The sequence below is a fragment of the Leopardus geoffroyi genome, chromosome A2, assembly GCF_018350155.1.
Source record: "Leopardus geoffroyi isolate Oge1 chromosome A2, O.geoffroyi_Oge1_pat1.0, whole genome shotgun sequence".
NCBI classification, from domain to species: domain Eukaryota; kingdom Metazoa; phylum Chordata; class Mammalia; order Carnivora; family Felidae; genus Leopardus; species Leopardus geoffroyi.
In genome coordinates, this window is record NC_059331.1 from 56252444 (window position 1) to 56278482 (window position 26039).

General features: G+C 54.3%; 1 protein-coding gene across 4 annotated transcripts in view; it reads left to right on the plus strand.

Annotated features, from left to right (window-relative positions):
* The window catches only part of NUP210 (nucleoporin 210), a 108138-nt gene that overhangs the window by 64449 nt on the left and 17650 nt on the right, over window positions 1–26039 (plus strand). For all 4 annotated transcript variants that reach the window (XM_045493957.1, XM_045493958.1, XM_045493956.1 and 1 more), the window contains exons 17-29: window positions 1412–1604; window positions 2134–2240; window positions 4014–4118; window positions 4201–4302; window positions 12629–12757; window positions 13840–13967; window positions 14057–14192; window positions 15791–15853; window positions 16021–16200; window positions 19258–19338; window positions 20399–20530; window positions 21625–21783; window positions 24884–24975. In XM_045493957.1, the coding sequence (XP_045349913.1) occupies window positions 1412–1604; window positions 2134–2240; window positions 4014–4118; window positions 4201–4302; window positions 12629–12757; window positions 13840–13967; window positions 14057–14192; window positions 15791–15853; window positions 16021–16200; window positions 19258–19338; window positions 20399–20530; window positions 21625–21783; window positions 24884–24975 (1607 nt within the window). The remainder of the gene's footprint in view (window positions 1–1411; window positions 1605–2133; window positions 2241–4013; window positions 4119–4200; window positions 4303–12628; window positions 12758–13839; window positions 13968–14056; window positions 14193–15790; window positions 15854–16020; window positions 16201–19257; window positions 19339–20398; window positions 20531–21624; window positions 21784–24883; window positions 24976–26039) is intronic.

Here is a 26039-nt window from a genome sequence, read left to right on the forward strand (position 1 = left end):
GCGTGTGCACCGTGGTGGCGGGGGGACCCTGCTTCATGTCGCTGTTCCCATCCTTCCAGGGCGTGTCGAACATGGTTGGGTGCCACTGCAGAGAGAAGGAGGCGGCACTCCCTGGCGGGTTGTGTTCTGGCCGTTAAGGCTTCCCCCCAGAATTGTTGTCAAGTCCCGTTTCACCTTTCACGGGTCAAAGCAAGTGACACGGTCACTCCTAACTTGCAAAGGCCAAAACAGTGCGGTCCTCGCTCCTGGCTGCGTGCGTGCATCAGTGGGTACGCCGGGGGACACTGCGCACGACTGCCCGTGTCCCTGCCTGCACGTTTGTTACAGTGAGCCGACCTCTTGCAAATGGTCTCATACGACCCTTGGTTAAAACAGAGTCCTGGGAGGTGGGTCCTATTGTGACTCCCACTGGCTTGCCTGGGGTGGTGACAGGCCGAGCTTCCAGGCCAGGCAGGGGGACACGGATGCCTATGTACCTGGGATCCCTGCTTCACTACCTGCCCCACCTGCCCCCTTGCCAGGAGGCGGGGAGGGTGGGGGATGAACCAGCATCTGGGAGGAAGGAGGGCGACTTGGCTTGGGTTGCCCAGGGTGGGTTTGCCTGGGGAGCAAGAGGTTAATGGTAGAGTGGTTAGTAATTCAGGGTTTGGAGCTGAACCCCGAAGGGTGTGCCACTCATTCTCGGAGTTGCCTTTTATTTGTTCCTTTTCTTCCCTGGGACTCTGCTTCCTCACCCTTTATGTAGGGATGACAGCTCCCATCTCATTGGGATATTTAAGGATCAGGTGAGAAGTTGGCTCTGCAAGGAGCCTTGCAAGCCGAATGGCTCTGGAACATTTTGGAGGTTGTAACTGGCGTTCCTATGAAACCCAGGTGGGGGCAGCCTTCCTCTTGGAGGGGCTCGGTGGGGCAGGGAGGAGGTAGCAAGGATTTGGAAAGGTGAGGCCAAGAGAGGAAGGAGAGAGCAGACTGGCTGGGGGAGGGCTCTAGGGCGGGGTGTCTTGACCTTGGCACTCCTGACCTTTGGGGCCAGATCCTTACTTCTTGAGGGCTGTCCTGCGTATTAGAGGATGTTAGGCAGCATCCCTGACCTCTACCCACTAGATGCCTGTCGCACCCCCACCCAGCTATAAAAATCAAAAATGCTTTCAGGTATCGCCAAGACCTCCTTGAAAGGGCAAACCGGTCCCCCCTAGAGGACCACGGGGTGGACTAAGACACCAGGTTAGACCAGCCTATGAAGCATCTTGACTACTGCACAGCAGTAGTTAGTGACTTGCCCCCCTCCATCGCCAGGATGCCGGGAGCCCTTCTGAAGGCAGTCAGCCAGGTTCAGGGTGCACCGCATGGTCAAGAGTGGCTGTGCCCAGGCCTGGGCTTGGCCACGACGTCTGACTTTTGCTTCTCTCAGGTTCCAGTCTCCAGCCACCGCAACCCCCTGCTGGACCTGGCTGCCTACGACCAGCAGGGCCGCAGATTCGACAACTTCAGCTCTCTGAACATCCAGTGGGAGTCGACCAGGCCGTCGCTGGCCAGCATCAACCTTGACCTGCCCATGCAGCTGGTGGCCCGGGACGATGGGAGCGGCCAGAAGAAGTTGCACGGTGAGCTGGGTGGTGAGCCCGACGACCCAGGTCAGGAGGACAGGGTGTCGCGAAACCCCAGGCAGACGAGAGGGGTGCTGAGGAGGGCTGGCGGCTGCTGGGGGCTTTTGTCGGGGACTCCCCTTTATCCAGAACGGAAAGGAAGCAAGTTCACTCCTCTGCTTTGATCCTGCACAGATGTTCTGTGAGGCAGGAACTGGAATCTCTATTTCAGGGATGGGGACACGGGCTCAGGGTGCACGGCAGGTGAGTCTCCCATCCCCGGTTGTACAGATCAGCCAGCCTCTGGGACCCGTGCTGCTCTGAGTCATGCTGCCTTCACAGACCCCTCGGCAGCCACACATGGAGTCCCGTGCAGCTCCCCGAAGCTGCACCGTGGGCCTTTTGCTCAGGGCCCGCTAACCCTTATGGTGCATGCAGTTTAAACAGACTCAGTGATGTATGTTTAGGACTATGGAGATTTAAGACTGCAAATCACAGGGAGGCAGGGGGCAAAACCTGATACCCGTTTTTCTCTCCCTGGACTCAGGTTTGCAGGCCATCTCGGTGCACGAGGCGTCGGGAACCACAGCCATCTCCGCCACCGCGACTGGCTACCAGCAGTCCCATCTCAGCACGGCCAGAGTGGTGCAGCCGGTACGTCCCCAGGCCCGGCGGTGGCGGGGAGGCCCCCGTGTCTGCCTGCATCCTGTCCGGCCTCCCAGTGTCCTGAGTCCCTTTGCTGGGTCGCACCCTCTGTTCACTAACCCATCCCTGAATCGAGCGCCTTCCCTCTGGCTTCTGGCCGCCAGTACCCCTGCCCCACACGCCTGGCATTCAGGCAGTCTGGCCCTGTCACCTTGAGGCCCCAGTGCACAGCTTTGGGAGCCCTCAGCCTCGTCTGTCCAGCCTGTTTCCCACCCCGCCCCCCACCCGTGGCCCTGACCTCAGACCCCGCCTGAGGTTGTGCCCAGGTGGCTCGGGCTTCTGTGCCTTTGCAGCTCCAGTCCCCGCTGCCTGGAATGCTGTCCCCTCACTCCCTTACTTCCTGTTTGTTAGGCTCAGCCACAGTGTCAGCCTCTGGGAAGCAGTCCCTGAACCCTGGGCACACAGTAGCTGCCCAAGGCCTCAGATCCCCCTGTGCGCCCCCTGGTATGGTACAGACACCCCTGCACATATAGACTGTTGCCATCGTCTGCATATGCTTGGGTCAAGGCCCGCTGACCCGAGCCTCCCCACCCTGGCATCTCATGGGCCCCCCGCAGAGGCACTGCTCCTGGGTGGCAAATGGGCGCATGGAAGGGCTCCCCAAGAGCGGTCCTGCTGAATGATACCCACACCAACTTGGGTTTTGAGTAGAGTGAAGGCAGCAGATAATGGCTGGAAGGAGAGGGTGGGATGGGGTTCCAAGGGACCCTAAGTTCCAGCAGACGGGGCTTGAAATTGTCTCCCGGGTGGGGGGGAGCAAGGGGGTGGAGACCCCAGTGGGAGCGGCACTGAGGCTGGCCCTGAAGGAGCACACCTGTATGCCCCTGGTGGCTTCAGCCCGAGGTTGTCCATCCCCACCTGCACAGGGAGTCCCTTGGCTGTGGGTGGCCTCGTGGGCCTCCCTCTCCAGGGCATCTGCACTTAGGCTCGTTGGCCTGTGGGCTTTTCTCTAGCAGTACCGCTCACGCCTTCACTTCTGGGTGTCTGCTCATTTGAGAGTCCACCCCCCACCCCCCTCGCCCCTACCTGGCCCTTCGCCGCCTTCACAACCTGTCCTATGCGCTGACACAGGCCATTCGTTTACTGTCCCTTGTAATGTAATCCTGACATTGGATTAAATTTGCATCATTGCCTGAGGACCGCTGTCGAACCCCCAGGGCTAGCACAGGGCTGGGCGGGGGTGGGTGCTGAAGCAGGTGAGTACAGGGCCGGGTTGGGTCCAGCAGTATCCCTGGAAGGACAGGCAGCAGCTTCGCCTATGGATACGGGCAGCACCCAGGGGAGTGAGGGCTGTGCTGCATCCCCCATGAACCCCCTGTGAGGATGCCTCCACACCCCCTCCTCTCAGCACCTATATGCTGTTTGCCCGTGTCCCCGTCCCTCACACAGGGCACTGCAGCAGGTCATCTGCTGTGCACCCCCACTTTCCTGGAGTGCGTGGGAATCACCACTCTCATGGGGCCGGGCCACCTGGGGTGGGGCACCGGCCTTGGCAGAATTCTGGTTGCCTCAAAGGAATGTGTCCTCTAAGCCGGGCTTGAAACATGATGGTTTTACTGGGGCTTATGTCCCCAACATAATGAGTGCCCTGGGGGTGACGCCAGGACCTGGGGTTTCTATGCTCCTTCAGGGCAGGGGTCGGTGGGGGGGGGGGGCGACCCACAGACTGGACAGGGTTGGGCCATTGCCTTTGGATCTAATAGCACTGCATCACCCCTTCAGCACGACCCTCTCACGCCTGTGTCGGCCTCCATAGAACTCATCCTGGTGGAGGACGTGAGGGTGAGCCCGGAAGAGGTGACCATCTACAACCACCCCGATGTGCAGGTACGGTCCCTTCTACCTGCCACCTGGGCGTGACCCACGGGGGAGCCTCGCCTTCAACACCCAGGCCCACCCTTCCTTGCAGGCTGAGCTGCACATCAGAGAAGGCTCTGGCTACTTCTTCCTCAACACCAGCACCACAGACATCATCAAGGTGACCTACCAGGAGACCAGGGGCGTGGCCACGGTGAGTACGGGCCCATCTCCACCGTCCTTGTCATCCCTCGTCCGGTGGCCTTGTGGTTATCAGATTGGTTGTGTCAGAAGCAGACACTCAATCGCAGCAGATGCGACTTGTAACGTCTTCAGAGTCTCTGATTCATTGTTCACGAAACTTCCATCATTTGTGACTTTTGTTCCTTCTCTGCAAACTACCCACACTCTTAGTTAGCTAATGGTTTCCTGTCAATCAGTCTTTGAATTAAAACATTATCATATAAACACAAGTCTGACAACCGTAAGGAAGATTGCTTTTTTTAAAACAAAGTTTACTGATTTATCTTGAGAAAGGGAGAGAGAAGAGAGAGTGGGAAACAGGCTCTGTATTGTTAGCACAGAGGCCAACACGGGGCTCGATCCCACGAACTGTGAGATCGTGACCTGAGCCGAAATTAAGAGTTGGACGCTGAACCGACTGAGCCGCCCCAGGCGCCCCAGGAAGATTGCTTTTGAAAGATGTATCTGCTTTTTGTGTTTTTCCATATTCCTTTCTTGACCTTCTTCCTATTCTTGCAAATATTGACTTAGCTGTGCCTGTGATATGGAAGAATTTAGTATTCTGCTTTGGTCACTGGTTACACCCTTAGTTTCCCACCCCCCCCCCCCCCCGTGTTGCTCTGTAGGCTGGCTGATTATTTCTATGCTATCATTTGTACTTAGCCATCCTCTCTTTGTAGAGCATTTCGGTTGTTTAAATCTCTCTCTCTCTTTTTTTAAATAGCCCTATAGTTGTAGCAAAGGGTAAAAACAAACACCAGTATCCTAAATGTCTGCATATCTGCACAATGAGTTATTTTTGCAGTTGTGAAAACCGAACTTCCTTTAAAATAAACTCACTACGGAATGTGTCAGAGAATGTATCAGACCACTACCAGAAGTCATAAATGTAGGCGGCCAAGAACAAAGACATGACACCTAAGTCGTGTCATTAAATTGCCACAGTGCTGTTGCCTTTGGGCGGTTCCAGAGGTCCTTTTCTCGGTTTGCATTCACTGACCATCTTGACACGGGTGTCACAAAATTATTTGCCTCTGGAGTGGGATAGGTAGAAAGTAAATGAGGGACATGAGCAGGGTTTCCCATGAGGAATGGACCTGGAAGTGTGGGAGAGGCTTAGTTTCAGTGTCAGGGAGTAGTAGGGGGTGGTGGGGACTGTGGCAGAGTGGAAAGCAGAGACTGTGTCTAAGGGACAGCTGCGGTGTGCCTCTAGTGGCCTTTTGTTATTTTTAAAAAGATTTTTATTTTTGTTTTTGAGAGAGAGAAAGCACACAAGGGGGGGTGAGGGACAGAGGGGGAGAGAGAGAGAGAGAATGAATGAATGAATGGATGAATGAATCCCAAGCAGGCTCCATGATCAGTGCAGAGCCCAGGGCAGGGCTCCATCCCACAAGCCCGGGATTATGAGCTGAGCTGAAATCAAGAGTCCAACGCTCAACCGCCTGAGCCACCCAGGCACCCCTTTCTGTTGTTTCTTAACAACAGCTTAATATTGTGGTATAATTCCTATGCCATACCACCCACCTATTTAAAGTGTGCGATTCAGTGGTGTCTAATACATTTTTAGGCAGGTGCAGCCATGACCACAGTCAGTTCTGGGGCGTTTTCATCACCTCAAACAGAAACCCCGGACGGTTGAGCCATCTCCTCCCTGCTTTTACACACACACACACACACACACACGCAAGAGTGTTGGACTTTGGCAAATGCTCTGTGTCTCTTGAAATATTGATGTGGTTTTTTGTTTTGTATTCTGTTGATATGATGAATGGCGTTAGTTGCCTTTCAGATGTGAAACCAACCTTGCATTCTTGGGACAAGCACTACTTGATCATGACATGTAGTTCTTTTTATATGGAACTGGGTTCCGTGTGCTAATATTTTGGCGGGTTTGTGTCATTAAGAGTCGTAAGAGATGCTGGTCCGTGCTTTTCTCTTCTGTGATTTCTTTGTCCGGTTTGGGTATCAGGGTAACACTGGCCTCACAGAATGGCTTAGAAGTGTTTCTTCTTATTTTTGGAACAGTTTATGTAGACTTGGTAATAATTACTCTTTTTTAAAAAAAATAAATGTTTATTCATTTTAGAAAGAGAGAGCAGGGGAGGTGCAGAGCAAGAGAGGGACAGGGGATCTGAAGCGGGCTCTGAGCTGACAGCAAGTGAGCCTGATGTGGGACTCAAACTCATGAACTGTGAAGTCATGACCTGAGCCAAAGTCGGACGCTCAGCTGACTGAACCACCCAGGCGCCCCGCTAATAATTACTCTTAAATGTCTGGTAGGATTAACCGGTGAAGCCACTGGGCCATCATCTTTCCTTCGTGGGTAGTTTTTTGATTATAAATTCAGTCTCTTCGTTTGTTATCGGCTTATTCACATGGTTTCTTTCTGAGTCAGTTTTGGTGGCTTGGGTCTTTTGAGGACAGTTGAGGGTTTTTTTTTTGTTTTTGTTATTTGTTTTTACATTTTTTTACATTCTTCCAGTGGTCAGCCTTGGTCTTTACCTGTCTGTGGAGAGGACGCTTTTCCCTGGTATGGCCCTTCAGTGAAGGGTGAGGAAACACGTCATAATGTTCCTGTTCCTCTCAGAGGCACAGTCTCACATGGCAGGACCTCTGAGGTGTGTGGCCGTAAATCAGAGCAAGAAAACACGATCTCTCAGCACCTGGGAATAAATGTGTGCTGCTAGAAGCCCGAGATCATAGGAAGCTGTCCCCTGAGCATTATTGTTCCCTTTATAAAAGAAAGAATAATTCCCTGGCCATCCCTCCTGCCATGTAAATGAGTGTTTGCTGTCACATCCTTCATATTAAAAGGAAAAGCTCAAATCGTAAATAATTCCGACTGCTTGAGATATGCCTTGCTTTGCTTTACTTCTGGAAATTAAAAGTAACTCCCCTGTTATCGGAAGAGGGAAGTTTCAGGGCCCCTGGGTGGCTCAGTCAGTTGAGTGTCCAACTTTGGCTCAAGTCTCATAGTTCACTAGTTCACACCCCACGTCGGGCTCTGTGCTGGCAGTTCAGAGCCTGGAGCCTGCTTCAGATTCTGTGTCTCCCTCTCTATCTCTGTCCCTCCCCCACTCGTGCTCGCTCTCTCTCTCTCTTTCTCAAAAATAAACATTAAAAAAAATAAAGAAGAGGGAAGTTGCAGTTCAGAAAAATGTGCACAGTGCCAACAATACTTGGGGACCCCTTTACTCATATTTACCTCGCACCATACGTTTTGAGTAAGCCCTGAGGATAATCCTGCAGCCAGAGAGAGAACTTTCCTCCAAGAACAAATGCTTTGAAGAGCCCGTGTTGGACTGGGCTGCCTCTGTAGGTAGTGAGTGCCCCGTCTCTGGAGGCAACCAAATGGGAGCTGGGACACTTGTCTGGAAGACTAGCGATGGGATTTCAGCATCAGAGGCAAGTTTCCCCAGGCGACCTGTGAGCCCCTGTTCAGTCCTACAATTCTGCAGTTCCCTGTGCAGTCCCCCTCAGCAACAGATGCTAGGATTCTCCAATCAAGACAAATATTAATGTCCCCATTTTATAGATGGTTCTAGTAGAGCTATAGCCCTTCTCTCTTGCCTGGGGGCTAGCCCTTTGCTCCCATGTCTCATTGCTTCGTGGCCCTTATGGAATGGGACACGGTGCCCAGTGCAGACGTCCCACAGGACAAGCCTAGCACACTATGGGACGTACCAGCAGCAGCCCATGTGACAGGCCCTACAAGAGTCGCTTTTGCCCCAGAAGGTGTCCCGAAGGCACCTTGAGCCCTGGCGTCTCTGCTTCCCATCACCTGTGCAGAGACCTCTGCACCTCGAGGTGGAGATTGGGATCCGGTTCCCCTTGCCTCTTCTGCAACCTGCCAGGGAAGTTTTTCACGGAGCATTGACAATCTGTGACAGATCCTAGCAGCTTCTCTCAGACGGTTGTTTCTGAAGGACGTTTACACATTTCTTTGGCATTTTCCAGCTGCTAATTAGCAACATTCTCATTTCCCTTAATCACAGAGACAAGAAAGCCCACAGGAGTTTTTCAATTAGCTCATAGAAAATGTTTCTTTCTTTCCTATTGATACACATTCGGGATGCAAGAATGGCTTCTGGGTGTTTCGGCTTCTGAGTGTCTGTCTCTGGAAGGCAGCCGCGGAGCTCACGCACCGGGCCCATTGTGGAGGCTATTATGTCCGCACAATGCATGGAGGGCTGTGCGGAATTCTGCTCACACCCCCTAAAACTCTGCAAGGGGCCTTCATTTCAGTTTTGGCTGGGTTGCCCCTAGGAGTGTTTACCCGAGTTAAACTTAGGGTTTCTTTCTTCTCACCGATTCTTTATATTTCAAACCAAGTCGTTCCAACAGAAGGATCTTATAATCATGCGATTATAAGAGCAGCGGGGAAGGCCCTACTGTGCGCCAAGCAGTTTGTACCTGTAACTAACACATTCATCTCGCAAAGATTGGTGCCTGTCGTGTGCCTGGTCCCGGTCCAGGCACTGGGAGTCCGTGGGGAACACCTCATGAGCCACAGTGTTTCTGCCCATTTCCTTGGTCCCGTGATGCATAGCCAATCATGGTGACATTGTACGTCTGTGGAAGCGCGTCAGGAAGGAAGATGAGGCGGGTAGCAGGTGCGAGCCTCAGGGTTTGAACTTGGGTGTGTCCTGCTTTCCCCCTGAGTGTGACCCGTGGACACAGGTACCCGTCCCAGTCCTGGCCCTGCAGGAAGGCATAGGGCTGGCTGGGGTCCCTGGCTGGATTTCCACCCAGCCTCCAAGCCAGGGTTCTTCTCGGTGTCTGTGATCTTCATGGGCTCGTGGTCACCCCCTCGGGGTCTCGATGGCATCCAGTCAGGGGCACAGACCCCAGTGCTTGCGTGTCACGGCCTGACCCACCGCACAACATTGACAAGCATGCTATATAATAGGAAGCGGGAGCTGATGGCTCCTGTGACGTGTGGAAATATTTATAGGGTCCTTACTCTTCTATGAATGCTACCCATCAAGGGACAAGTCTGAAGTGTGTGGGGGCCCAGGGAAGCGAGGAACCGGGATGATGCGGGCAGACCCTCGGGGCCTGACGGGCGCAAGTAGACGTCACGGCTCCAGCCCACTCACGAGCTGCCTCCGGTGCCACTGACAGTGTCTTAATGAGCAGTAATGCATTCATCGCCTCTGAAGAGATGACAGGACTTTCCTCTGGGCTCAGTGTTCGCTGAAGTTCTCAGGTGGCACCTTCAACACTTGGAAATTAGAATTCGCTCTGGGCTTGGATTTTTCTCCTCCTCCTCTCCTTCATACTCGTGCCTCAATGTCGGTCAAGAAGCGAGTGGACCCAGAATGCCTGCAGAAACAGACTGCACAATCTAGAGTTTGCAGTGAGGCAGGCCCCCACTCTGCCTCCAGCTGCCTGGCAGGTCCCCCCGCTTCCCCCAGAGCAGCTTCTTCGTCTCCCAAGGGGCCTGGTGAACTCTCTCCCTTAAAGCTTTGTTCAGGGGGGGCGAGGCGAGCTGATGGCTGCCAGCAGGCAGGCCGGCCGGGCCACGCAGCGTCTCTGCATCTGTCACCCGGAAGGTGGCCGGACCTCCAGCCTCTGGGAAATCAAGCGGAAGACGAATTGATTTCCCCTCGCCACTTTACATCTTTGTTTAAAATGTGCAAAATGGTCCTTTTGAAGGAGAGAAAAAAAGAAAACGAGAAAGCTTTCCGTGCATTCCCCTGTGCGGGTCTTTCAGCAGCCAGTGCAACATGTAATTTCTTCGCGCTGTGAAGGACACGCCAGGTCCTGACAGCAATAACTTCTGCAGGAGGATTAGATCGGAGCCTCGCGTTAGGCTTTCAAAGAAAGCTCTCATTTCTCTCTCAAGTTTTTAAATGAGTTTCCGTTAAGGGAAAGAGAATAAGCCAGGATGAATCGTCCTCGGCAAAACTGGAGGCCCCTGGTTTCCAGACCCCACTCCTCGGCCTGTATTTAATTCCTGACTCGTGTGGCAATGGCTCAAATTGCACAGGCATCGCTTTGGAAGGCGAGTGTGATTTCCGCCACGGGATCTTTGTTAATTGACTCTAAGTCATCGTGTGGAATAACTCAGGCACGCCTCACCCGGGTTGATGTGCCCTTGAGCTCAATGACGCCGGCAGGGTTTCCAGTTTGGCCGAGCTTGCTAATGGGGCTGGGGCCTGCCTCAGCTCTGGCCTTTTCCGGCCGGCCCCGCCCTCCTCCCCTGCCCACAGTTCCATTTTGGTTGCTCTGGCAGAGTGTGGCAGAAGGAGCCCTGAACTGGGAGCTTGGGCACCTGGGTTCTCTCCCCAGTGCTGCCCCTCCAAGGCTGGGTTCCCGTCCTGAGTGGGCCTCAGTTTCCCCATATGTGCTTTGAAGGAGTTGGATCACAGCACTTCCCAAAGAGATGAGGGTACATGGGGTTTGCAGACTTTTTTTTTTTTCCCTAGAATTTCTAGGTTTTAGCAAAGCTAAAAGTGAAGCTAAGGAAGCAAGCTGGAAAGTCAGGTTTCTTTGCCGTAACTGCAATGACCTAGAGCTGTGATCGTGGATCTTGACCTGACTGGTACATGTTTATTGGTACTGTGCCGGGTGCCAGGCTCAGCCCTGAGGCTACAGCTGGCGAGAAGACAGCCTGAAGGAGGATGGTCACTAGGCCACGGTCTCCGTCATGGCCAAATTATATGCAGTAAAGCTGCACTAGGAGAAGTGAACAGAGGTAGCTCTTAGCTGTCTGGTCAGGGAAGACTTTTCTGAGGAAGGATGCTTGAACAGGGGCCTGAAGGATGAGCAGGAGCCAGCAGGTGAAGACAGGGTGCAGGGGAAGAACCCCAGATCATTAAGATGGACTGTGTGGTCTGCAGGCAGGCAGGCAGGCAGGCAGGCAGGTGCTAGCTGGCTTTGAAGAACAGAGCAGAACTGTGGCTGGAGCCTGACAGTGGTAAGGCATCATGGTTTACAGTGACATTAGAGCCATGGGCAAGGGCCAGCTCGTGCCAGGTTCTTCTAGGATGGGCTAAGGATTTGGACTCACTCTCTGGGCAGTCTTTGAAGGATTTAGAAAAAAAAATTTTAAATGCTTATTTATTTTTGAGAGAGACAGAGAGAGACAGAGTGTGAGCAGGGGAGGGGCAGAGAGAGAGGAAGACACAGAATCCGAAACAGGCTCCAGGCTCCGATCTGTCAGCACAGAGCCTGACGTGGGGCTCAACCCCACAAACCGTGAGATCATGACCTGAGCTGAAGTCAGACATGTAACCAGCTGAGCCGCCCAGGTGCCCCATTTTTTGAAGGATTTTAACCTGGATATGATGTGATCATATTTGGCTATCTCATTAGGGTCAGAAATCTGCTTTTTATTTCCCCCACTGGTTCTTGATATTGAAATTCTAGCTTTGCAAGCACTGAACCATTCACTGTAAACATCCCCTGCCCCCCCATGACTGTAACACCACAAGCTGCAGGCAGCAAAGCCAGGGTTAGAGACAGGAAGCACCGCTCTAGATTCACCCACCAGCTCTGTGGCTTACCCCACTTGCCCAGCCCCCAGACCACGTGGTTGAGATACATGCCTAAACAATACGACACATCACTGCAAGTGCATCTACAGCGTGGGAGAGTGATTATGGTGCAGTTTATTTGGGGAGAGATGCTTCTGAACGTGTGGTCCCAGGAAGCAGATAGGGAGAGAAGGAGGTTTAAGATTGGGGGTGGGGGGGGGTCTTTGCAGTGAAGACCGGAACACAGTAACCCGGGTGTGTCCATCTCCTCGGGATGTTCATAAGGTCTCTACTTCAAGCACGGCTGAGGCAGAGATGAATGAGACTCACAGAGCTAAACCTTGAGACTGTGGTGGCCTCTATGGTCTCTTTGCGGGTTCTGAGATTCTGCAAGGTCAGGTTAGGACTTCTGAGTGAGAGGTTTGTTTGGAAAGGAGCTATGTCATGCATGACACTCTTCTGTCACCAGAGCTGCAGAGGCAGGTGGCCTGCACAGAAGCTGGGAAATCCCGGGTTGGAATCCTCATTCTACCTCCGAATTGCTCTGTGCCCCGTGGCCATCGACTGCCCTGCTTTAAGCAGCTTCCGTTTTCTCCTTCTCATAAATTGGAGATCCATCCCAGTTCTACCATTTTACATTTAAAGCACTTCCCCTGGCTGGCAGTGGGGGCTCATGGCGAGGGGTGGGCAGGGCAATGCTTGGGTTAGGATCTTCCTCTGAGCCCTGGCCCAGCCGTCTCCTGGAGATGGTGTCCCATGGGCAATGGGCTGATGCCATGAGCAGCTGCAGGACTGAGCCCCACTCCAACCTTCCAGGTGTTCCCTTTGCTCCCGGGCGTGTCGACCATCATGATCCATGACCTGTGCCTGGCCTTCCCAGCCCCGGCGAAGGCCGACGTCTACGTCTCGGACATTCAGGAGCTGTACGTCCGTGTGGTTGACAAGGTCAGTAGCCACTCCCTAAAAGGCCCCTCGCTGCTGATTCACAGAGGCTGGGAGAGCGGTGTGTCTGTGGGAGTTACCTTCCTCATGCCCTGTTTCTGAGTCCCTGTACCCAGCTCCCCCTGCCCCCCCACCCCCACCCCGCCAAGTTGCTTTGAGCTTATGATGTTGTCTCACCTCTGTCGCTCCGCGTGTGTGATGTCAAGCAACCTCTGAGGTTATCCTTCTTCCTGCCAGTTGACGTCGGTAAAGCTCAATTGCGAATCCCGCCCGACGTCGTCTCCTCGTGAGCCCCGACTTGGGGATTCTCGGTCTCTAGCTGGTGTAGTTACTAACCGGCCAGGCATACCCCTTGCCGATGGTGAATTTTCTCCCTAGCGTGAGGGTTTTGGAATCTCATCAGCAAATGAGTAAAATGAACTATGCCAAGTGCTTTTGCAAAAGGAATGCGTAACAGATCTAGGCTTTTCTTCAATGTAAACCGGGAATTTTTGTCACTGCAAATACCTGAAGGAGGTGCGGCCAGGCTTATAGAGGGTTGCTGTCAGGTTCCTATCTTCCTGACTGGAGAGAATGGTTAGTAATTAAAAGGGGAATGTTCGAGCAGCTTAGAGTGCTTGAAAAGCCAATATTCTCTCACACCGCCTCAAATGTTCCTTCTGTGGTTTTACTTCCACTGGTAATTTGCTGATCAGAGTTCTCCTTCTTCACTAAGCATTTCTGACTCTTGGTATCTTAAAGTTCTTACTGTATGTATCATATGGTGCCAGATGTGAGCTGTTCAGTCAGTGAGCACTTATGGAACTCCTACTGTATGCCATTCTGGCTGTGTCTGTTCACTCTAACTAGATTCTTAATTCTTTAAGAGCGGAGAGCGTAATTTTTGCATTTAAGGATCCCCAAAGCTCTTTGTGTGCAGTAGGCACTTAATTAATTTTCATCTGTTGGTTGGCTGATTGTCTGGAGTTCAAACTAGGTCTGTGGGTTTAAGGTTGATGACGTTTTCACAGAAAGCCTTAGGGTACAGTAGGTGATGAAACTGGTCATTCAAAGGCTACCCTGAGTTTCTGTCCCCTATGATGCAGGTGGAGATTGGAAAGACGGTCAAGGCATATGTCCGGGTGCTGGACTTTCACAAGAAGCCTTTCCTGGCCAAATACTTTGCCTTCATGGACCTGAAGCTCCGAGCAGCCTCCCAGATCATTACATTGGTGTGAGTCCTCCTAGGGGTCAGAGGAAGGCATCTCAGGGACAGGACTGGCAGGTCCAGGGGAGAAGTCCCAGCCCTTCCCTCTGTTCCAGGGCCCTCGATGAAGCCCTTGATAACTATACCGCCACGTTCCGCGTCCACGGTGTGGCCATTGGCCAGACCAGCCTCACTGCAACCGTGAGTGATAAAGCTGGACAGCGAATCAACTCAGCCCCGCAGCAGATTGAGGTAAAGCTGTTTCCCTTCCCACCTTCCTGTGTGGGATCAGTCCTGCCCTTACTGCATGCGTGCACGGGGTGGGAAGTGTGTCATTTCTGTGGCGGGCCAGGAGTTATGGGGGTAGCCCAGGAAGCTGCCGTGGAGAAACCAGGTTAAAATCTATACCCTGCGATGTCCCCTGATTAAAAGGGAGCCATCACCAGTCCCAGGGATCTGGGGAGGCAGCTCCAGAGGGAGGGATCTGAGTGACTTTTACCTCCCTCTGGGACAGAGTGGGCAGGATGTGGCTCAGAGAAAGGGAGCCACTCGTCACACAGCCGGGGAGTGGAAGAACACTCTTGAAACCCTTTGGTGCCAGAAGGGAGCGGCTGGGTAGAAGCCATGGGCAGATTTAGGCTCCTGTGTGGAAGCCCATCTTGACAGTCGGTCTGAACCCGCCCTTAGAAGCAGTGGGCTTTTGTTGTGAGCTCCTGGAGCAAGCAGGTCCTGAGTGAGGGAGCTCTGGGGCACCCCGCAGTCATCTCAGTGTGTGACTTGGGACTCCGTCTTGTGGCATTAGGTGTTCACACAAGCCTCCCAGACCCCATTGGCCAAAATTTCCCGTCCAAGTTTTTCCATCAGCTGCTTGCCTCCTGCCAGCGTCCTCCACGGGTCTCGTCCACCCAGGGGCGGATAGACTTTATATTAAACTGTGCCGGAGCTGGTGGTTCTGGTTCGTGCCTCTAGAAGGAAGGGCTCCTTTCTTCTGGTGAAGAAGAATTCATTTCTGCTATAAATAGCTCAGCCCCGCGGAGACTAATCCTGATGCACAAAGCAGCCCCTCGGCCGACCGCCACACTCGTTCACTGCACAGGCTCTTCCTGTGCTCCTGCCAGGCGGGCACTGCGGGGGGTGCAGGACGATGGTGTTGGGCTTCTTTGTGCTGCAGAGACCAGGGCATCCTTGTCCTTGACCCCCCACACCCCTCTTTCTTCATCTGAGAAGTTTTGAGGGCATCGAAGTAGAGCACTATTCTCAGGCAATTTGTCAGTAGAAATTGGAGAAGTTCAGTGAAATGGAACATCTTGAAGGCACTGGAATGTAAACCTTGACGTGCATCGGAATCCCCTGGAGGACTTGTTAACACATAGATTTCAGGACCCGCCCCCCCCACCGCCGCCCTGCCTCATTCTGGTTCCATAGACCGGGGTGGGCTGGAGAATGTGTATTTCTAATGATTGCTGGGTGACCCTGGTGCTGCTGGTCAGGGGACCGTGCTGTGAGAACCACTGCTCTTCGCAGGGGTCTCACATGAATAAAATTGTCTTTCTTTTCATGGGGTTTCACATCTGGTGAAATGAAGCATTGTTGTAAACAACAGAACATGCCCCTGAGAACCACAGATCCTCAGGCCCATGGGCGGGCTGAAATCCTGGGGCGGGGGGTGGGGGTGCTCAGGCCCCACCCACCCAGAGCTGGTCAGGACTCCAGGCCCTCACCAGTCCCTTCTAACAGAGGAGGGATGTCCAGGCACCGTGCCTCCCTGAAAATATTCAGGGGTGAATTCTGCCCAGCTGTGCGAGCTTGGAACACGATGGCCCCCTTCTCTCTTGTGTCTCCACACGCAGGTCTTTCCCCCGTTTAGGTTGATACCCAGGAAGGTGACGCTGATCATCGGGGCTATGATGCAGGTAGGAACCAAAGGCCGCGTGCTCGCCCACCCCCACCCGTGGCCCCTGCCTGGCTCCAGGCTGGCCTGCCCTCCTGGGCGCCAGAGGGCTAAGATGGGGCGCTCCGGGCCCTGAGCTCTGAGGATGAGGCGGGGGCTAATGGGCACTGCTATTTCTCCCTACTCCAGATCACCTCGGAGGGTGGCCCCCAGCCCCAGTCCAACATCCTCTTCTCCATCAGCAATGAGACCGTTGCCGTGGTAAACAGTGCCGGGCTGGTGCGGGGGCTGGCCGTCGGCAATGGCACCGTGTCTGGGGTCGTCCAGGCCGTGGACGCCGAGACCGGCAAGCTTGTCATCGTGTCTCAGGTAACGAGCGTGGGCTCCACTGGACGTGGGTGCTTCCGAAGCCTCCCTGGACATGAGCCCTCTAAGTGCTGGGTTGCACTGCGCCCCTCAAGAGCTGGGGTGCTGGTCAGCTGGGATGGGGAGGAAGTCTGTTAACTGGGTTCTGGCTCTGCTCATGAGGACCACCCCTCTCTGAGGGTCCTGCTTCTGCCCTCTGAGTCCACAGCCCCTGTCTGCCACCTGACCCCCCACCAGGGCCAGCCTAGCCAACTTGAAGCCCCCCAAGATCGCTCCGAATTCTCCAGACTGAGTCTCCCCAAGTGCTCTTTTTTTTTAATGTTTGTTTTTGAGAGAGAGAGCACATAAGTGGTGGAGGGGGGGAGAGAGAGAGAGAGAGAGAGAGAGAGAGAGAGAGAGAGAGAGAGAGAGGATCCAAAGCAGGCTCTGTGCTGACAGCATAGAGCCCAACATGGGATTTGAACTCACAAACCGTGAGACCATAACCTGAAGTTGGACGCTTAACTGACTGAGCCACCCAGGCGCCCCTCCCCAGCTGCTCCTTAAGGGACAGAGCCTGGTCTCCAACCCCGTCCCTGCCCTGGGGACATTCCAGTGCATGATGGTCACGCAGCCTGCAGCCCTCTAGTTCTCTCAGCACCCCTGCCCCAGGGGGTCTACGGCTACCCTGTTTCCAGACGACAGTCCTGAGGCACAGCTAGTGGGCCAGGGCTTGGGGACATTCTGGTGGAAAAGGGGTTACTGTTAGTTCCGACACGCTTCATGGATCGCAGTGTGTGTTTTCAGGGGCGTGCGTAGCCAGGCTGCTCTAAGCATGTGGACGATCGGACATCAGTAGTGTTTCTGACCCAGAGTTCTATTTCCAGGAGAAAAGGAGACCCTGAATCACGCACCAATGAACTTAAGTTATCCCCCAAGCCTCTCGGCTGGACTCGGGGACTTTTGCTAAGTGCTTTTCTGGATCAGCAGAGACAATGAAAGGCCGAGTTAGGGGAGTCCTCCCCCCAGGAGGGTCTTCCTGCCCCTCATTGGTGGCACTGACACTAGGCGGGTGAAAGTCGGTTTCTAAGTCCAATAGTTTCCCTTGTTTCCCAGGGGGTAGAGACCTCACCGGGGTCCGGAAGGGAGACGGGAGATGGTTTCCACCTCCTGAGCAGGGCTCAGAGTGCTTGGATTCTCCCTGACGGTGCCCTGTGGGAGCGTCTCAGGGGAGACTGCAGTGTGGACGTGACCGTGCCAGAAATCTGGGCTCTAAGAAGAGCATTGTTTTGTGTAACGTGACTGTGGACAGCCTTTTCAGAACCCTGTCACCCTGCTCCTTGTCCAGCATTCAGGGCCCCCTGGAAGGAGTCCATGAGCTCCCATGAGCTCATAGCATCTGAACACAGGGCACCCAGGGGAGCTGGCTCTGTGCACTGCCCTGAAGATATGCCCTTCTTCCCTGCGGCTGACTTTGATCTGACATTGAGTTCATTGATTTATTCCTGTTTGCCGGAGTTTCAGTGTCTCTGCAAGTAACCGGTTAAGCCACAAAGTCCTTTTGCATCGTGGAGGTAGATGCCCTGATTGTACCTATTGATTTTTATAAAGACAAAGTGTCGGGAATGTGAAATCTGCCCTGTGGCATACAGCAGGATTCAGATAGACGTCTTGGAGGAGAAGATGAAGGACCAACAAGGCCTTGCCTTTTTTTTTTTCTTTTCTTCTGAAGAAAGGATTAGGGCTTCCGGAACCAGCCTATTTTTCTCCCCCTGGGGGCCCAGGTGGCTGAGATGGCAGCTGGCTGGAACTATGGCCAGAGGAGCTGACGGCCATGCCTTTCCCTCCCAGCCACTTCTCTCTCTCTTTTCTTTAAATAATTTTTTTTTTTTTGAGAGATTAAGTGTGCAATGAGGGGAAGAGCAGAGAGAGAGAGAGAGAGAGAGAGAGAGTCCCAAGCAGGCTCCCCACTGTCTGTATGGAGCCCAATGTGGGGCTTGAACCCATCAACCGTGAGATCATGACCCGAGCCGAAACCAAGAGTCGGATGCTCAATTGACTGAGCCACCCAGGCGCCCCACTTCTCTTTGTGGTCTGACCTTGCTGGGCCACCTCTCTCTCCATGTGTCTCTCATCGGGCGGGGTGGGAGAGGAACCGGGGGAGGGTCTGGCACCCCTGGGCAGGTGGAGCGACTTTGCCAGCAGTTCCATCTGAAATCCATCTCCTAGAGCCCAGGCAGGCAGTGGTTCAGCCTGAGGCCCACGTGTCCGCAAAGTGTAGGGGGTTCTGCTCAGAAGCTCCCAGTTCATCTGTCTAAACCAGATCATAGAATCAGCACCCATGGCCAAAGCATGGGCCAGGACTGGCAGAAGGAGACTGGGCAGTGAAAGGGACAAAGGCAAGGAAGAGAATGGATGTTTATTGAGTACCTACTATATGCCAGGCATTAGCCCGGATCACAAGACACAGGGTGGGCTCAGTGTATAAAAAAGGCTTAAGGGTTTTAGTAGCCTGGGTTCAACAGAGTCAATAGCACTATAAAGAAGCCTGATAAGGTTAATCTTTGACCAGGTTAACAAGAGTATAGACTTCAGAATGAAGGAGAGTATACAGTCTGCTCTAACCAGACTCTATCTGTATCCTGCATTTGTCCCAATACCCTGATCATTGACAGAGCGTAACACATTAGATTTAGGGTCAGGAGCATCTGGAATCCTGTCCTGTGAGGGCCACCCAACCTAGAGAAGAACAGTGTCCGGTCACTGCCCCCTCGTCTCTGGCGCTGACCCGGAACAACTCCATCCAGTAGGTCTGCGGGCTCAGAGGACAAGGCTGGGAGCCCCAAGGGAACGGGAGGAACGGTGGCCAGATATGGGTGGGGTGAGCCACCCACAAAACCAGGCTGCCTTGGGAAGAGGAGGGTGGTGCTGGACATCCGTGAGCACCTTCCAGCCATGCAGCTCCCAAGCTGGCCTTGGCAAGAGCCTCCCTGTTTGGAGGGGTCCCTTGGTGAAACACCTGTTGTTGGCTGATAGTACCCCCCTGCCCCAGCCAGCCTGAGCCCAAAGCGCTTTCCCTAGGACCTCGTGGAGGTGGAGGTGCTGCTTCTCCAGGCGGTGAGGATCCGTGCCCCCATCACTCGGATGAGGACGGGAACCCAGGTGAGACGGGGACCCCTCCACACCTACTGCCGGTGTCGCTGTCTGAGCAGCCCCCTGGCAGGTCTCAGGCTCCGAGTTCTGGTTCAGGCTGTTCTTGCGGGGAGTGGAAGTCGCTGCTAGGTCGCTGTTTCCTCTCCTCAACCCCCGCTTATCTCTGGGGTCAGACTGAGCTTTAGGAAGGAGCCCTACCGTTTCCTGCTCTAGGCCTCATAGGCATTCTGTGTGTTCTCGCTCCCAGCGCAAAGCCCTTGTGGGCATAGCATTTACCCTTCTCCAGTTCTGTGTCAGCACAGTTATTGAGTGATGCCTGTGTCTCCCTCCCCCGAGCCTGTCACCCTTCCACACCTGGAATAGCACCTGGCAGGGAACAGGAGCCAACGCTTGGATAGCAGGACCTCAGGGCTTTCTGTGCGGTGACTCATTTGATGCTCATCAACAAGCCGTGAGGTGGCTCCCAGTGTCAGTCTCTACGTTACGGGTGGGGAAATGAAAGCCTAGAAAGCTTACGGCCTCTGCCCAAGGTCGCATGGCTAGTAAGTGCCAGAACTGGAAGTTGACCCAGGCGGCCTGGCATGGAGTCCATTCTTCCCGTTAGCGGTATTGCCTCCCCTGGTGGGCACTCAGGAAGCACGGGTTGAGGGAGCCCGTGAACCCCACCTCTGCCCATTCCACGTGAGCAGGGAGCCCCTGCTAGATTGAGAGAGGAGCAGAGGCACGGATGGCAGGGTGGCGTGGGCTGGGCGGCCCGGGGGGCTGCAGGCCCCCTGGAGCTGTAGGGGGCCACGTCACCAAGGGGGTCTGTCAGCCAAGGTGAGACGCCGTGCACAGCTCAAGAAGGACCGCGTGCGGAGGGGCTGGCTCTGTCTCTTGTTTGTTCATTTGCTATTCCACCAGAGCTTCTCGCCCCTGTGCCAGGCCCTTCTCTGGTTAGGGAAGAAGGGCCTCCGTTGCACAAAGGAGACAGGAAAGCGCCCGGGCTGCTGGAGGTGCCCCAGGGCTTGGGGGGGGCACTCTTGGCGGTGGGACTCTGCTGGTCACGAGCCTGGCTTCTCTCCTGCAGATGCCTGTTTACATCACTGGGATCACCAACAGCCAGAACCCTTTCTCCTTTGGCAATGCCGTGCCGGGCCTGACCTTCCACTGGTCTGTCACCAAGCGGGACATCCTGGACATCCGGGGGCGGCACCAGGAGGTAACCCCCCCCCCCCCAGAGTCCCCTGCCCCCCTGCGTGCACCGGCGTCCGGAGCCGGGAGGGTTCTCCCCACGTTTCTGCACATGAGCTCTGCCCCCTCCCTCCCAGGCTGGTCCTGGCCCTGCCCTGCTCTCTCTCAGGGCTCGTTGGGACACCTTCTCCCAGACACTGTCCACCCCCCACCCCCAGTGACCTGCCTCCGTTCCCAGTCCTCTCGTGACCAGGAATATGGGCTCCTAGCTCTCCCTCCTTCCCGGTCCCGGACTGCCTGCAACCCTTTCCACTTTAAGCACGTTCTTGCTAGGCGCCAGAGAGGGGCGTCGCAGGTAACCCGCTTCAGAAGGCAGCCTTGTGGAGAAGTCACAAAAGTTCCAGGCCGTCACAGGGTCTTGGTCAGGGCCCCTAGTCTGTACTTCTGACCTTCTTTCTGAGGCCATGCCTCACAGCCCTGGGGCTTTTTCCAGATTTACCCCAGAGGGCAAACCCCCCTCCCCTTAGCCCTTCTTAGAGCGACCCTGGCCTCTCCTCAGACCTCAGAGCTGGACGAGTAGTTATAACCCCCTCATTGTGCTGACGAGCCCATACGGAAGGGACATGCCTGTCTGGCCCAGGGAGCCAGTGGGGAAATGGGACAATGGGACCAGGTTCCAGCCCTGGTGACTCTAGTCTGCCCTCCCTGGGTTATGCAGGACTCGAGTGTGGGGTGGTTTTGAGAGGTTTCTTCTTGCCTTGTCTGTGCATCGTGGGGAGGGTCCTGTCTCCAGTGCCAGGGGCTTCCTCAGACTGTTCCCATAACATGGACATCCCAGAATAGAGGGTCCCTTCGCAGAAAACTGCCAGGTCTAGCAAATACCTCTCAGTTCATCACCCACCCCACACGCTAAGGGCTCTGAGAAGCTCCGCCCGCCTGGGTTGGCCCAACATCCCCCACATGCACCCATGAACCTCGTGAAACTCCGCCTCCCGCACCCGTGACGGGTTAGCAGGCCCTGGCTGGAGCGGTGAGGCGATGGCCTTTGAGAACAGGCAGGTGGATGTTGGGGGGACTGGAGCCCCTGACCCTCCCTGAGAACCTGTTTGGTGTCCATCCCAGGCTTCGCTCCGGCTCCCGTCACAGTACAACTTTGCCATGAATGTGCACGGCCGGGTGAAAGGCCGGACCGGGCTGAGGGTGGTGGTCAAGGCTCTGGACCCCGCTGCTGGACAGCTGCACGGCCTCGCCAAAGAGCTCACTGACGAGATCCAAATCCAGGTAAAGGACAGGTGGGCAGAAGCCGCCGTCAGAGGGAGAGGAGGTGCCAACCCAGCGGCCTCTCCCCCTGGGGACCATTCGGGGGCACATCAGCCCTTCTGCCACCCCACACCTGAGAAGTTCTCGGGCTGCGGGGGAGCCCGGAGATGGGGCTGCCTGAGGGCATAGGGTGGGGGCGGGTGGCTGGCAGGCCAGGAGATCTGAAATAGCTTGATGTATTCCCCAAAGAGCGGGTAATCCTGAGCTGGGAGTCTGAGGCACCTTCATGGTAGAAAGAAGCCGGAGAACTGTCTGAGTGGGGCATTAATTGAATTGTCTGTGTTTATTTCGCAAACACTCACAGACCACTTACCAGAGGCGGACTTGCCATTCCCCAGTCCCCAGTGTTGCCTCACCCGTGAAGTGCCTCCCGAAGCCTGTGGGGCAGGCGCTGTGGGCGTTGCTGCTTGATGATGAGCCCGAGGCCTTAGGGGGGAGGGGTCAGAGTGTGCCCCCAGGTTGCAGTGAGTGGGTGGTGGGTCCTGAAAGGCCTGAAGAGCTGTGCTGTGTGTACAGTCTGGGAGACGGTGTGACCCATCGATTCACAGATGGAAACTGAGCCTCAGAGAGGGAGGGGGCCTGCTCCAAGCCCCCAGAGGAGCCCCACTGAGTCAGGACCAGGAACCCAGCAGTTTTTCTCCCGCCCAGGCCTCAGTGCCCGCGTCTCTCTCTCCAGTCTGCCCTCCTCCCTCCCCTGACTGTCAGGGCCCCTCAGTGAAACTAAGGATCTGGGACCTAATAACCTCTGGGATGCCTTAAATGGCAAAGAAAAATTGGGGGTACTTGGGTGGCTCAGTCAGTTAAGCGTCCGACTTCAGCTCAGGTCGTGATCTCACGGTTTGTGGGTTCAAGCCCCGCGTCAGGCTCTGAGCTAACAGCCCAGAGCCTGGAGCCTGCTTCGGATTCTGTGTCTCCCTCTCTGTCTGCCCCTCTCCCACTCAGGCTCTGTCCCTCTCTCTCTCTCTCTCTCTCTCTCTCTCTCTCTCTCTCTCAAAAATAAACGTTAAAAAAAATTGCAAGAAAAAATTGAAAGCAGCTCCTGAACGTGAGAAAAGAAACAGATCAGGTCCCCTCTTCAAGAAGAAATAAACCATTTTCTAACCTAGGCGCCTACCTAGTCAGGGGTAAAGATTTTCAAAGAAAGAAACTGTCATTTACCAACCCCCCTCACCTCGGGCTGCACATGTGTGCATGCACACACACACAGACACAAACACACACAGACACGTAACATACATACGCATGCAGAGACACAGACACATGTGTATACACAGATAAATACAAACACAGACACGTGCAAATATATGTTCTTCCCAGTTAAAAATGAAATCATGTCTGGCACCTTCTCATTGGATAAAGACGGGGCTTTGCAGCCTTCGAATTCTGTGACCTTGCATGAGTCACTGAGCATCTTTGTGCCTCAGTTTCCCTAGCTGATAGCAGTTGGAGGTTTGGGTATGTCAGAGACTTAGCGATGCTGGATCCAGCCCACAGATGTATTTGATTTGGCTCATTCTGTGCTCTGAAACCATTTTTATTTGTTGTGAACATTTAAAAATAGGAAGGTGTATAAAAATCCAATAGGCAGCTTGTCCTGAAGATACATGGCATTTTGCCACATGTGCCAAAATCAGCAGGAGATGGGAAGCAGCCCCTCCTGGCCCCATTGCCCCCCGCTTCTCCCCGATGGTGAGACCACCTGTCAGTTGCCATTGACCCTGGTGCTTGCATTATTCCTTTTCTTAAACTTGAGTTAACAGGAAAGTAAGATCTCTCTTGCACCTTAATTTACCTCTAAAGAGGGACAATAGGGGCGCCTGGGTGGTTCAGTCACTTAAGCATCTGACTTCGGCTCAGGTCGTGATCTTGCAGTTCGTGAGTTCAAGCCCTGCATCGGGCTCTGTGCCAACAACTCGGAGCCTGGAGCCTGCTTCGGATTCTGTCTCCCTCTCTCTCTGCCCCTCCCCTGCTCATGCTTTGTCCCTCTCTGTCTTTCCCTGAAAAATAAACATTAAAAAAAAATAAAATAAAGAGGGACAATAAAGAATATGCATTTAAGACAAATAGGAAGTAGGAGGAGACATTTTTGCGTGTACTTCCTGTGCAGTGCATGCATCCGAGTCAAAATCAGGCTGCTCCACTCTGGGTGCCACCTGCCTAGTGGAAGGACTCCCCTGATGCCAGAACCCCATCTAGCTCCCAAGGTCATTTATCATTCACCATTTCAGAAGTGCTGCCACGCACATTGCTACTAGAATCCTGCGGCTCTTTGAGACAGACATGGCAAGGATTATTAGTTTTAGACCCATTTTACAGATGAAGAAATCTAGACTTACATATATGATCAGAACATAGCAGTGCTGGGAGGGAGGGAGTTTTCTTGGAAAACTGAGCCCTTGGGATCCAGCCAGTCTGATCAGATCAGAAGCCAGTGGGGAGCTCAGAGCTGTGCTCAGCATCCAGGCCCGGATGCCAAGGAAGGTCCTTCCAAGGGTTCCTAGAGAAAGGGACTTGGAAGGGTGGTGGGCAATTAGGGTGCATGTAGGGAGGGGTCTGGAGTTACCATAAGTGCAGCAACCATGGGCTGGGGAGCCGTCGAGGGCCCCGGGGCTCTTGGAGAGTGACGATCAGATTCACTCAGACATTACCAGGTTTATCATCTGCCCTGGTTCACCAACATGCCCCATACCCACACTGTGCGGATCCTGCGGGAGCGTGGCAGGAGGGAGTGAGATGGGGGTTATTCTGAGATGGTCACATTGAGGAGCAGCTGAGCAAGACCCTGGGTCCTGTAACTCTGTACGCTGCTTTCCGTGCCCAGAGAGATGTCCCCACTACCGGGAATCTGGGGAGGGGCCCGTGCTTCCTGGCTCCGTGAAGCAGATGCTGTCGGGGACTCTCTTAAAAGTCAGCCCTCCCCGTCCCATCCCCAGCCACCTGACAGGTGCTGGCAACAGTGATCCTCCTGTCTCCACCCCGTTGGTCTCCCTCCCTGGAGGGGAGCTGGTGCCTGGCCGTGACTCCAGTAGCATGACAGGAAACAAAACTCCCTCCATTCTAGGTATTCGAAAAGCTGCTGCTGCTGAGCCCTGAAATAGAAGCAGAGCAAATATTAATGTCGCCCAACTCGTTTATAAAGCTTCAGACAAACAGGTACGTGACTCAGCGCTTGTTTGCAGCTGGGCTGAGACGCTGCGCTCGGCATCCGACGGCTCATTTGTCAAAGTTGTCAGGAGCCGCGGGTGCTTCAAGCGAACGGCATCTTCCTGGGCTTGAAGTGGGTGCGGCTTCTGCATTCCCCCCTCTCTCCGCCATGGATGTCGTCTTCTGCTGCTCCGCATCACGTGTTCCCAAGGGTCCTTCTTATCTTCCCCGTAGCCTGGAAAGGTTTTAATGCCCACTGCTCAAACCCGCTACCTTAAAGGGAAAGAAATGCTACCTTGGAAGAGTTAAATTTTCAAATGCCCCTTTGTCTTCAAGGCTTGCTGTTCAGTGTGAATAATTCCTGACCCAGCAGCATGGGCATCACCTGGGAGCCGGTTAAAATGCAGACCCCAGACCTGCACGTAACAAGACCCCCACTCCATGGGGATGCACATCGTTGTCTACAAGGCACAGGTGTAAAACACGTCTGCAAATGTCATTCCCACCTTGCATTCAAATGGGGCACCTTTGGTGGCAATGACTTGCACGTGACTTACAGTTGCACGGTGGGGGAGGGGCTGTAAGGACCACAGGAGTGCTCGCGTGTTCTGTGGAACGCACACATGTGGTGGTCATTTGTGCACAAGTTTCTAGGTGCCAGGCTCTGTGCTAGGCTCTTGGAACAGGTGCATGACGTGCTGGTGGGGAAGCGGGAAGTACGGCACGAGAAGGGGACAACGAAACAAGGTATAACGGTTAAGCCAAGGCCCAAAGAAGGGCCTTCTGTGCAAGGATTTAGGGGAGGCCTGTCTGAGATAGCGAGGCTTGAGCTATTAAAGGATGAAGAGGAATTCTGCAGGTTCCCAGCAAGGGGTTACTGATGGGGGAGAAAGTTGAAGCAGAAGCAATAACATTTACTTTAAGGTCATCTGAGGAGGGTCTGTAGGGCTGCACGCAAAGAGCACGGGGAGGGGGACAGGCCCTGGGGGCTGAACACCTTTGCTCCCTGCTGTTTCTTTGTTCTGTAATAAGCCTGAAAGAGAGTATGAAACACTGTGAGATGTGTCTCCCAC